The 13,177-nt window shown below is 44.2% G+C and overlaps 1 protein-coding gene across 1 annotated transcript in view; it reads right to left on the minus strand.

Annotated features, from left to right (window-relative positions):
- The window catches only part of Ccdc146 (coiled-coil domain containing 146), a 143,140-nt gene that overhangs the window by 8,072 nt on the left and 121,891 nt on the right, over window positions 1-13,177 (minus strand). Inside the window, exons 14-18 of the mRNA XM_032907072.1 lie at window positions 9,346-9,570; window positions 7,584-7,812; window positions 3,454-3,582; window positions 2,811-2,948; window positions 368-616 (exon numbers count right to left, since the gene is read on the minus strand). Coding sequence (XP_032762963.1) covers window positions 368-616; window positions 2,811-2,948; window positions 3,454-3,582; window positions 7,584-7,812; window positions 9,346-9,570 — 970 coding nt within the window. The remainder of the gene's footprint in view (window positions 1-367; window positions 617-2,810; window positions 2,949-3,453; window positions 3,583-7,583; window positions 7,813-9,345; window positions 9,571-13,177) is intronic.

Consider the following 13,177-nt stretch of genomic DNA (forward strand, 5'->3'; position numbering starts at 1 on the left):
CCTGTATGGGTTGAAGCAAGCCTAATCCAAAACCCTGAGATCCAAAATGCTCCAAACTTTTTGAGGATCAATATGATGTCACAAATAGAGAATTCCATATGGATGTCCTACCACAGTTGTCAAAATTAAATAGACAGAAGAAATATCATCAATGTCACCTTCAGCCCATGTGTAGGAGTATATGGAACAAGGGAGTCTGGTGCTTAGACTTGGGCTCTGTTCCCCCAAATAGCTCATGAAACTCAGAAAGTTCAAACCATCTGTATTCCCAGGCCTTTCAGATAAGGGGCCACCCACTGTACCATGAGGGGATCGGCTCCGAAGACAGCACAGTGACACACTTTGCAGCATGGAAGGCCAAGCTTACCCGAGTCTTCTCAGCAGTAGCAAAGGCATACATTTCCTCATCTCGAAGTACCTTCAGCCAGTCCTTCTCGATCTCTCTGTTGAGTGGGAGGCCCTTTTCTATCCTGGAACTGCAGGAGAAGATGAATTCCTCCTTCTCTCTCACCTCCTTTTGGAGTTCGATGGTTAGGGCTTGTTTCATGGACAGCTCAGCCACGAGAGCCATCATTTCCTGGGTGACATCTTTGATCTTTTTTTGGTAGCTGTTCATCTGGAAAGGAAGAGCCCGTGGCTTAGTTGGTATAGCTCTTCCACGAGGATGTGGGGAATACAGAAGGCAGCTTGGCTACCTGTGTGGGCAGCCTTTCCTGAAGGGGAGAGAGATTGACTGGAATTCGTAGAAAATCCCCAAGAGAGGCTCCAGGAACGGAAACTCTCCTGCTTACTCTTCCATTGCTGTAATAAACAATCAGCGAAAGAAACGCGCACGGAGGAAAGGGCCTTTGTCAAAGACTCCCAGTACTCAGGGAAATCAGGGCCAGCAAAAGCCACAGGGCAAGTAACACCATTTATTGGCTTGTTCCCTGGGTCACTTTCTGGTCATGCTAAGCTAGCTTTGTTGAGTAGCCTAGCCCTAACTGTCTGGGGATGGCGCTGGCCACAGAGGGCTGGTCCCCCAGCATCAATCATTAGCCAAGACATAACTTCACTGTCAACGGCCAAGGCCAATCTGATCTAGGAAGTAGACTCTCCAGTCCAAGTGCCTGTAGGTTGTGTCACATGGTGGAAATGAACCAGGACAGAACTCAACACGTTTGGTTTTTTAAATAAGAAAAAAAACCAGGAAAGAATGCAAGAAAGGTTTCTCTAATCACTAGCTTCCAGGTTGGAGAACGCTGAGACCAGCTTCGTGTTTGTACGAGCCAGGACGGGAGGGCAATGCTCTTTTGGCCTAAGTTCTGGCTCAAACAATAGGGGTTAACCAGCTTGAGCCTTTACGGCTGTTTGGGGCCTTCCTGGTCATACAAATAATTACTAAAGCCATCAGCTTTGAAAAATCACCCCCCAAGAAAAAAAATGATGTTTTCTTAAGACAGGCTTCATCTTGCAAAGGGAAGGGAGGAGACTTACAGAAACTTGGGGAAGGGTGTTGATTCAGACAAGGCTCACTGGCTTAAATAAATCACATCATTTCTCTGTTTATGGGGCCACACTGTACCACTGCCTTTGGGATCAGCAGAACAGAAGGGGACAGGCCATGCGACAACGGTGAATATTCACAGTCGTCTCCCACACTGTTTTGTAAAACTATTTGCAGAACAGAATTGACTATTTGCTTATTTACTCGGAAACAGTCTTCTCGAGTCTGTTACATGTGAGGCCCTGAGAACCGGAAGAGGAAGTGCCCCTACCCTCTGGAGCCGAGCCGGTGGTGTAGGGAGTCCTTGACCCTTAGCAGGTAGGGCAGGGGCTGCCAGCGAAGGTGTGGGTATACACTCAGCCACATTCAGCCAGCTTCTTCCTTCTCATCCTGCTAGACAGTGTATGACCCCTTCCCCGTGTGTCTGCCTCATGTATGGTGGGACAGATATAGCAAGTATTCAGTAGCTATTGCTGGGTGGTTAAAAGCCCTCTTCTGGAGGATACTCAAAAGTCCCACAGAGGCTGGATGAGTGTACCGTCCTCCACCAGGCATGGTGGGATCCTGCCACCCTCAGTCACTAGTCTCTCCTACTAGCATTGCTGTTAGTGGGTGCCAGCCTAGTGCCAGCCTAGTGCCAGCCTAGTGCCAGCCTAGTGCCAGCCTAGTGGGTTCACATCTCCAGCCCTGATGTCACTTGGGAGGGTTGGCCTGACAATTGTGTGACTGCTGTTTCTCTTCAATTACCCTGTCCCTCTGTGGATTCTGGCTGAATACTGTCTTGGAGCAATTCCTACTCACATTGCTGGGTAAGTGATGCTCTCTGCTCAAAAAGAAACGGAAAGGGTTTTACTTTGTACACAAACCACAAAGAGCAGGATTAGCGTATTTGAGAACTTGCCCTGCAAAATAAAATTTATATGCTCTCCTTGAAAAGCTTGTGCTTCCTTCCTGTGAAGTGGATTCACTCGGAGAGTGGACTGAAGCTCATTTTGGACTAATATTTACATTTTGTTATGTTTCTAGACTCATAAAACTTCATTTCTCTAGTGCTTCCAAACAATTAAGAAAAGTGGAGTATGAAAGGGGAGAGGGGTTGGGTCAGGGAGGGGGTTCTGTCACTCAGAGAGAGAGTGGGGGCTCCATCACTGGGGGGGGTCCTGTCACTCAGAGAGAGAGAGAGAAGGGGTTCCATCGCTGGGGGGGAGTTCTGTCACTCGGAGAGAGGGGATTCCATCATTCAAGGAGAAGGGTTCTGTCACTTAGGGAGAGAGTGGGGGTTCCATCACTGGGGGGAGGGGGGATGTCCGTCACTTAAGCAAACCTTTTTGGCTAAGAGCAGTGTGTCCGCCTTGCAAGCCTGAGTTTTGGCTTTGAGCCTGTTTGTGAGCTGGGACACCTGCTCATAGATGAAATCCTTCTCCAGTAACTTCTCTTCCTTCTTGGCTAGCTGAAGTTCCAGCTATTGTTGGAAACAATTTCAATAGGAGTTAAAAAAAAATGACATGTAAGAAATGGTCTTCATTCCCCCAGTACCTCCCCGCCCCCCTGCCTCCCTGCCTCCTGCTACCCCTGCCCCCATCTGTTCTCTACCCCATGACAGAGGCACACTGCTTTCTGTGTTGTTAAAACACCTCTGAAAAGTCTCTGGAGCTACACCATATCAAGGGACATTTGGGGTAAGGGGATGGGGCTCTCCTCCCAGGGCTCTGGCTCAATCTGGTACCCATAATGCCATTCTTCCCAGATGTTCCCACCAGGATGGCAAATTAACATATTTATTCGAAAAGTCATAATTCTTAAGAGTGCCTCTGAATCCAGAAACTACTGGATCTTTCCTTTCTTGGGTAAATATCTGGATCAATGCTGGGATTTAGGACTCTATTACAAGTAGGGGAAGGCTGGCGGCTAAAACCGCTTCAGTGGTATCTGAGAAAACAGTTGTGCGCTTAAGAAAGAGCATTTACCATATCTAATTTCTTGATCATTTCTTCTTCGGTCAGATCTTTCCCCGGAATGAAGCGGACTCTGCCCTGGCAGTCGGGGTTCACAAAACATCTCTCCAGGTCTTTTATCCTATCTGCGCACTGCGAAAACTGTTGCACAAGAAGCAAACGTTAGCTTTCAGTTTAACTCTCGAGCTTGGCAAACCTTCAAATTCTGAAGCGAGGACCCTGGGCTCATTTGTGGAGCTGTGCAGATGGCGTGTGGAATAGACCCTGCACGGGAAGGCAGCTAGACTTTCTCATTAGAGACGAGACTGGGCTCCTACGAGCCCTTCCATTGCTTCCAAGTTTGTGTGACATTCGTCAGATGTTGTGTGCTCGAGGGCTCAAAATGGTCTTGGCTGCCTGGCTGTGGGTGATTTCGAGATAGGAGCAGCTGGCATGTAACAAGCTGGATTCCTCCCTGGCAGTGGCCTCAGTGGCATCCCCAAAAGGGAAATTAGTTATCAGTTAACCCAGCATACACTCTGTGAGTAACAGTGTCAGCCACATGTATACTTTTCGCTAAAGAGCCTTTGAATAGATTATAGCTGATGAGTTGGATGTGGAGGCGGGTATCAATAGCAAAACTAATGGCCATGCTTAGTTTAAAAGGGAGTAAACATGGATAAACCAAAGGCCTGGATCCCAGCTACCCTACCATTGTGTAATTGGTTTTTTTTTTTTTTTTTTTTTTTTTTGAAATCTTTGGTTTCTTGTTTGGCACATGGCAAGATGAGGCTTGTAGCTTAGTGCAGGGGTTCTCAACCTGTGGGACACGACCATCGGAAAAGACGCAGTTCTGATGGTCTTAGGAACTGAGACACTGCTCAGTTGTGAAGTGGCAACGAAAATGATGTTTTGGTTGGTGGTCAGTTCACGTGAGGGTCTGTATTAAAGGTCACAGCATCTGGGAGGGTGAGAACAACTGCTTTAAGTGCTTTAGACCATGCCGGGAGTGATTCAGATGTAATTTTGGAATTTTAACTGGTGGTCCTCTTCTTTATAAGAAGAATTTTAAGTAGTAACATTTAAAAGTCATGACAGAAATTATTAGTAATACCTCTTAATGTTTACATAGTTTTCTTAATTAGGAAACTAGGAAAAAAATATGATACTTCCTTATCAAGCCCTCTACAGGTCTGGGCAGGGGCTCGGTAGTTAAGGGCACCCGTCTCTCTTGCAGAGGACCTGGGTTCGGCTCCCAGCACACAGACACTTCAGAGAATCTAATGAGCTCTTCTGATCCCTGTGGACACCAGCTGTGTGTAGTGTGCACTTACATACATACGTATATGCAGCCCAAATACTCATACATATAAACTAAAAATAAAGAAATCTTTAAAAATAAATCTAGTGCCTTTATCTAAATTCCCCACTGGACATTTAAGGAACTATCCTTCACTTTCCGTATAAAAGCAATGTTCTCGTGTCTTACAATTACTCATGAGATTTCCAGGACTCCTAAAATGGGGTTGTTACTACAAGGTCCAGGAGAACATGACTCATGGGAACCCTTGGGATTAGTCTGTTGAACAATTAAAAGCTGTTCCAAAATAACCAAAAAGGGGAAAAAAGTAATCTTAATAAAATTCTGAAAATGACACAAAACGGAGGAAGACTTAGGACACAGTGAAACAACTAAAGCTTAAATGCCGGGATGCAGCAAAAACAGAGGACAGAGTGCAGTGTGGCTCAGCCAGAGCTGGTCACTCCACCTCCTGTCTTCCCGGACACACGGTCAGTGTGGATGCAGTTACATGCCAAGTGCAGCTTGAAGATGAACAGGTGGCTTTTCACACACTAACCCTAAGCTCACACACAGCCCACAGGTCTCAAGTTATACGCAGCCAATGTGATAAGACTCGCCGTCAGACATGGCATAGAGTGTCATTAAACACATAATAGTCCCCTTGTTACTCTGACATCCCACGCAGGCTCGTCTGTATGAGTCAAAAGAAATCAGCTTTATTTTTTCCTTGTATTTTCTTTTCTTTTTTTCTGATAGAGGTTCTTATTGTGTAACCTAGGCTGACTACAAAGTCACGGGAATCCTCCTGTTTCATCCTTTCAAGTGCTGGGATTACAAGTGTGCACATTGCGCTCAATTTAAAATGTAAGAATTTTAAGGTAAAATTTAGCCATAGTATCAGTTTACATATAAAATACCGACGACTCTTTTATATATGTCTACTGAGTTTCTAATTTCTCCAACATCGTATATACTAATGTACATGATTTTATATGTTTGACCAAGTTTCTTCAGAGAATATATTAAAGAATGAAAAGGAAGAAGGTGGGGCTATTGTTAGATAGAATGTCCGTTTGTGGACGCATCAACCACACGTAATACATGGTAAGTGGAATGGCCAGTTTTGACCATTGGATGTAGGTACTGCTTTGCAGCTAACCTGAAAAGTGTGCTTATGTAATGGAGAATCTGGTCTGTCTGACAGCTTTCTAAAGTCCCTTTGGCTAGAGATCATGCAGGCCTTCCTGGACAAATCCAGACCCGATACTGGGAAAGCTTGTGTATTGGGAAAGAGCTGGAGAAAGCCAAATTTCTCTGTGAAACGGAGAGTTGTAAGTACAGTCACTGAGGTGTAATGCAGGGTGGTGAGGTCCGGAGAGGCAAGGGGTGCAGGAAAACTGGAAAGACCAGCCACGGAATAGAGGTGAGGAGTGACTAACCAGCAGCCGGGGAGCCCTGGGCAGTGATGGGGTATCCCAGGGAACTTTGAGGGGTATGGGTTTCTGAGGTCTAACATGGTTTTTTGCATTTCTGGAATGTAACCTCACATCCTGCTGTCAAAAATCTCCAGTAAAATCTGTCGAGGGCCTTGTGTACTTGGTCTTGTGTACACTAAGGAGGGTGGCTGTCCACCGTCTACTTTGACAGAGCGCAGACGTGGAGCAGGCACACCTGCAGGCTAGAGTCAGAGCCAAGGAATAACGGGAAGCTCCTTGGGGACCTTGTGGGGGACAATCCAATCAACTGACCTAGATGGGAGCAGTGGCTACTAATCAGGCAAGCCCTGGGATAAATGACCCTGATGTAGTTGCACAAGATGGAAGATGCTGTCAGTCATTCATCTAGAGTTTGTCTATCCCAGTGCATTGACGTGTGGAAGCAGATCCCATAGCTAGTTTCACAGCTTTTGCATGATGTTGTGTGGAAAACTGAAAGTAAGTGTTAGCACTGAGAAGCATTTCCTTGAGAGGAGATATGCTCTCAGATTACTATCTTAAACAATTATTTTGGGAGATGAGAGCTCTTTCCCTTTAAAATTGTGTTCCTTTTCTATTTTGAATTAACGGAACATACCTTAATGTCACAACCAGGAAAAACATTCCAAAGGCCAGGACGGCAGTTTAGAATACAGGGTAGAGTTTGTTCTTGTAACCCTAAGTCAGTGGGGGAAAGTGTAAGTCACAAATATGTTGGTTCAATTTGTTTTTGTGCTTTCATAATAACACTATTATGTGTGAAGAAGGCAAGCTTATAGTCACGTCTTAGTCTTTGCTATTGGGAACTGCAGAGGTGAGTAAGGATTCTGTCATCTGTGACTGCAGACTGAAGGGCTTGCCATCCCTCTGAGGTGAAGGCATTGACCCTCAGGCTGGTGCACAGCCTGTCACCTCAGCTCTCAGCAGGCTGAGGCAGGAAGGTGGCAATGAGTCTAAAATTAGCCTGGGCTATACAAGCTGCAAGACAAGCCAGAAAGAGTAAATGCTATGTCTAGGTGGAACCAGAAACATCAACGGCATGATTATGCCACGGGTAGTGTGAAAGCTTTGTGATGAACTAGAGCTAAGTCCTGGGATAACCCAGATTCCAAGAAACATAGACACCGCAGACAGACAGACAGACAGAGACAGAGACAGAGACAGTGAGGTGGAGAGACAGAGAGAAACCAAGGCTCAAATTCCCAAAGCCCCATCCTGGAGCAACATTCAAATCCATCTTCAAATATCACACAACACAAAAACAAGGTGATTATCACTAGTGGTGCAGCTTGGCTCCCGTTCAAGAACCCATTTCAACTACAAACTCCCAGGGGACAGGAGCCAAGCCAATGGCCTGAGGAAGTGTCCCCTGCCTGCTCGCCCACCTGAATCTGGACCACAGCCAGGTTGGCATCCAAGGACTTCTTGATTGGCACTAATTTCTGTGTCACACAAATTTGCCTTTGCTTCTCGGCAACCTTGAGTTTTAGGAATCGGATTTTTTCTTCAAGGATGTGGAGCTCGATGTCCTGATGTAGTTTCACCTTCTCTTGGATATTCATTTTTTCGTAGAAAATGCACACTTCTTCTTCCCGCTCTATCAGCTGAACACCGCTGTGGTCAAATTCAAAGCAGGACTCTCAGTGGGTTGTTAAGTCACTATGGTTCCCTCTAGCTTTGGGTTCACAGCATTCATGAACACAACACAATTTCAGAGGACACATTCCAATAGCTCGCTAGCTAACTCCACGCACTGGGTCTTCCCTAGGGATAAGAGGGTTTGGCATCACTAATCTAAGGCCAGCTGTGCAGTAGGCTGGCCACAGTGGCTTGGTGAGCCCCAAAGGTTTCCCTGGGGTAGAGGAGGTCACTCCCTCTACTCCCTACTCACGAACAAAGCAAAATTCTAGCCTGATCTTCTACAGGTCTTTTCTTGGGCCAGAATTGCCAGGCAAGGCCAGATGCTGCTGGGCAGGGGTCTGGGAATGTGATTCTGGAGAGAGTCACCGGGCCCATAGGAATCCTTGAAAAGTGGACATTTCTGATGCTGGTTCCCTGTACCCTGCCCTCTCTCACCATGCTGACAGGCACAGTGGAAAGGCCCTTCCTTGAGAGGAAGCCACTGGATAGTAACAAAATGTGGTTTTTTCCTCCAGCACCTTTGGTGTAACCAGGGTCTTGGAACACTCTATTTACCTGCAAGCTTTCGCTTGTGCTAGGAGCCAGCTAGGATTCATTTTTGTTTTTTAAACCGGAAGGAACACTCAATGGTCCTTTGACAAAGTTCGATCTGAAACATACATTACTGCAACCGCTACATTTAATTTTTCTAACTCTTTCTCTTCCTTCCAGTGGTGCCCATGCAGTTGTCCCTGGTTAACCTTAGCCCTTTGTTCGCCTGTTTATGTCTTGTTCTATCAAAGCTTCTTCTTATCAAAGTCCCTTGATGACATAAGCAGTACCAGTATTTACCATCTTGTCCCTCAGGGCCTGGTGGCCCAGCGCTGTACATGAAATGGCACACATGTCAAGAAATTCGAATTATTCCAGTGTTCTGTCATCTCACCTACCAATTCCTCAGAACACAAGTAGCTGAAGGGCGGCGGGGGGTGGGGGGAGGCTATTAAAATAATAATACTGCTAATGACATGCTTACAGCATAGAAGTATGTCAGTCCTCTGTGCCTTAGATAATTATGGAGGAAATGAGCTATGCGAATGAGTTGAGAAAGCCACATCCTGCCCAGATGACAGGTGTTACAAAGAGCGTCTCACATTAGTTGGTGCAGAGGGAATTCAGTGTGATCCTAGAGCGTGGGTTCTCAACCTGTGGGTTGTGATCCCCATAGGGTCACATATCCCATATTTATATTATGATTCGTAACAGTGGCAAGATTACAATTATGAAATAGCAATGGAATCATTTTATGGTTGGAGGCGGGGTAGCCACACCCCGAGTTGTAGCATTAGGAAGGTTGAGAACCGCTCTCCTAGAGTTTCAGAGAAGACTCTGCCCTTCAACTGTCCCCAACCCTTCCACAGACGGCCTATCTTGTTTTCATGGCAGCTCCCTCCAAAGAGTAAAGAAAATGGCTACATCTCAGCAGGCTTCCCAGGACACTCAGCCTAACCACGGTTGCCATCTTACCTTTCATTCCTCCGCTGAACAGCCTTCTCATACTTCTTACGTAGCTGCACCATCTCCTCTTCGATTACGGTGATCATGCTGGCCAGCCTGTCCATGCTAGTCAGCTGGGCCTCCTTCTTCTCCTTCATTTCCTGGAGTTTAGCAGTGATTTTGCACACATCATTCTGCACGCTCTCCCTGATGGTCACGTTGTTGGAGTGCTTCAGCATGGCATTTTGCAGTTTTCTTTTAAAATCATGGCACCATGGGGAAGATGGTTACTTTCTTCAAAGATACTGAAATGTCTGAAGAACAATGCTTTCACAGGACTTCAGAGGGCACACTATCTCTCTTGTGGGATCCTTCCTCTAGCTAGGTGATGATATTATCATTGTGTCAACCACTGTGCCATACTACTCTTTTGTGAAAGGGTCTTTTTCTGCTGTCATCTCAGGAGACTGAGTTCTGAAGACCAAGGTGCTTCTACTGACAATGCCTATTGGACCTGCAGACTTAGTTTAGCAACATGGGTCAGGTTGGCTGGCATTACTGCCAGCACATTGCATTCTAATTTCCTTTTGGGTAAGAATACGACTAGGAGATTTCCCTTTTCAACTATGCTTTTTAGTCAGTGCACTTGATATTATATGTATTAAATCATCTGGGCAATGATAGCTAACAGAAAAATCCAGTTACATGTCTCAGGAAATCAAGAACTAAGGGGGTGAAAGATTCCAGTAGATCTTGGCACATGGTAAATATATTCCCAAGACTAGAATTTTTCAGGATTTATTTCTGATGTTATTACATAGACTAACTCATTTGTTACTATTGTGTAGTAGCACAAAGTTTTACACACTAATAATGAGGATTATAAATAAGGGAGGAGTCCTGAGAGGTAGAATAGCTCACCCAAGGTCCCGTAGACAGTGACTGACAGATCAAATTTATACTTCATTTCTCAATCTAGCAAATGAAAGTCAGCAGTTCACCATAGTAAAAAGAATTTTATATTAAGTTTTGCATTTGGGGGCGGGGGAGAAAAAAAGTTTTGCATTCATTAAAAATGTGACTCCTAGACAGAAGACAGAAAGCATGCTCAGATGCCTATGTTATGTCAGAAGCAAGGTGTAGCTGGTAGTTTTGTCTATACTGCTTTGTGCTCCTAGCAGGTGGCACACATGCACCTGCCCAGGAGCTATCTCAGATCAGCAAATAGAAAACACACACACACACACACACACACACACACACACACACACACTTCTGATCTCCATCTGCTCTCATAGCTAAGGCTGTCCCACAGCCCTCTGGACACAAATCCTGCCCAGAGAGAGCTGGTCTCCCAGGAGTGTTCTTACTCCTAATATCACAGGCTCACAGGCCCATAGGAGGGACAAGCTCCAGTCAGAAACAGTAAGACGAACTAACATCAGAGATAAACAGACGGTGAGAGGCAAGCACAAGAAACTAAGCAACAGAAACTAAGGCTAGTTGGCATCATCAGAGCTTGGTTCCCCCATCACAGCAAGTTCTGGATACCCCAACACACTGGAAAAGTAAGATTCTGATTTAAAATCACTTCTCATGATGATGGCAGAGGACTTTAAGAGGGACACAAATAACTCTCTTAAAGAAATACAGGACAACACAGGTAAATAAGTGGAAGCCCTTAAAGAGGAAACACAAAAATTCCTTAAAGAGTTACAAAAAACACAACCAAACAAGTGTAGGAATTGAACAAAACTACCCAGGATCTAAAAATGGGAATAGAAACAATAAAGAAATCACAAAGAGAGACAACCCTGGAGACAGAAAAACCTAGGAAAGAGATCAGGAGTCATAGATGCAAGCATCACCAACAGAATACAAGAGATAGAAGAGAGAATCTCAGGGGCAGAAGATACCATAGAAAACATTGACACAATAGTCAAAGAAAATGCAAAATACTAAAATCCCCTAAGCCAAAATAAGGAAACCATACCCTAGAAAAAGCAAGAAATCCAGGATACGATAAGAAGACCAAGGATAATAGGTATAAAAGGGAGCAAAGATTCCCAACTTAAAGGGCCAGCAAATATCTTTAACAAAATTATAGAAGAAAACTGCCCTAACCTAAAGAAAGAGATGCCCATAAACATACAAGAAGCCTACAGAACTCCAAACAGATTAGACCAGAAAAGAAATTCCTCTCATCACATAATAGTCAAAACACCAAATGCACAAAACAAAGAAATAATATTAAAAGCAGTAAGGGAAAAGGTCAAGTGACATATAAAGGCAGACCTATCAGAATTATACTAGACTTCTCACTAGAGACTATGACAGCCAGAAGATCCTGGGCAGATGTCATACAGAGCCTAAGAGAACACAAACACCAGCCCAGGCTACTGTATCCAGTAAAACTCTCAATTGACATAGATGAAACCAAGATATTCCATGACAAAACCAAATTTTCACAATCTTTCCACAAATCCAGCTCTACAAAAGATAACAGATGAAAAACTTTAACACAAGGAAGGAAACCATACCGTAGAAAAAGCAAGAAAGTAATCTCCTTGCAATGAACCCAAAAGAAGAGAGCCACACAAACATAATTCCACCTCTAACAACAAAAATAACAGAAAACAACAATTATTGGTCCCTAATATATCTCAACATCAATGGACTAAATTCCCCCATAAAAAGACATAGACTAATAGACTGGATACGTAAAGAGGACCCAGCATTTTGCTGCATACAGGAAACACACCTCAGAGACATTGACAAACACTACTTCAGAGTAAAAGGCTGGGAAAAAATCTTCCAAGCAAACAATCCCAAGAAAAAGCTAGAGTCGCTATTCTATATTGAATAAAATAGACTTTCAACCAAAAGTTATCAAGAAAGATACAAAAGGATGCTTCATATGTATCAACGGAAAAAAATCTACCATATTGAGCTCTCAATTCTGAACATCTATGCTCCAAATGCAAGGGCATCCACATTTATAAAAGAGACTTACTAAAGCTCTAAGCATACATTGCACCACACATAAAAATAGTGGAAGACTTCAACACTCCACTCTCATCAATGGACAGATCATGGAAACAGAAACTAAACAGAGACACAGTGACACCAACAGAAATTATGGACCAAACGGATTTAACAGATATCTAGAGAACATTTCATCTTAAAACAAATTCTCAGCACCTCATGGTACCTTCTCCAAAACTGACCATATATTCGGTCACAAAACAGCCCTCAATAGATACAGGAAGACTGAAATAATCCCATGCATCCTGTCAGATCACCATGGACTAAGTCTGGTCTTCAATAACAACAAAAACGACAGAAGCCCACACACAGGTGGAAGCAGGAAAGCTGAACAATGCTCTACTCAATGACTTCCTTGGTCAAGGAAGAAATTAAAGACTTTTCAGAGCTTTATGAAAGTCAAGGCACAACATATCCAAGTTTATGGGATACAATGAAAACAGTGCTAAGAGGAAAACACATAGCTCTGAGTGCCTCCAAAAAGAAACTGGAGAGAGCGTACACTAACTGCTGGACAGCACACCTGAAAGCTCTAGAACAAAAGGAAATAAATACACCCAGGAGGAGTGGAAGGCAGGAAATAATCAAGCTCAAGGCTGAAATCGGCCAAGTAGAAATGAAAAGGACTATAAAAAGAATCAACAAAACCAGGAGCTGGTTCTTTGAGAAAATCAACAAGATAGATAAACCCTTAGTCAGACTAACCAAAAGGCACAGAGACAGTATCCTAATTAACAAAATCAGCAATGAAAAGGGAGACATAACAACAGAAACTGAGTAAATTAAAAAAAAATTATCAGATCCTACTACAAAAGCC

Source organism: Rattus rattus, chromosome 6, assembly GCF_011064425.1.
Source record: "Rattus rattus isolate New Zealand chromosome 6, Rrattus_CSIRO_v1, whole genome shotgun sequence".
NCBI lineage: Eukaryota > Metazoa > Chordata > Mammalia > Rodentia > Muridae > Rattus > Rattus rattus.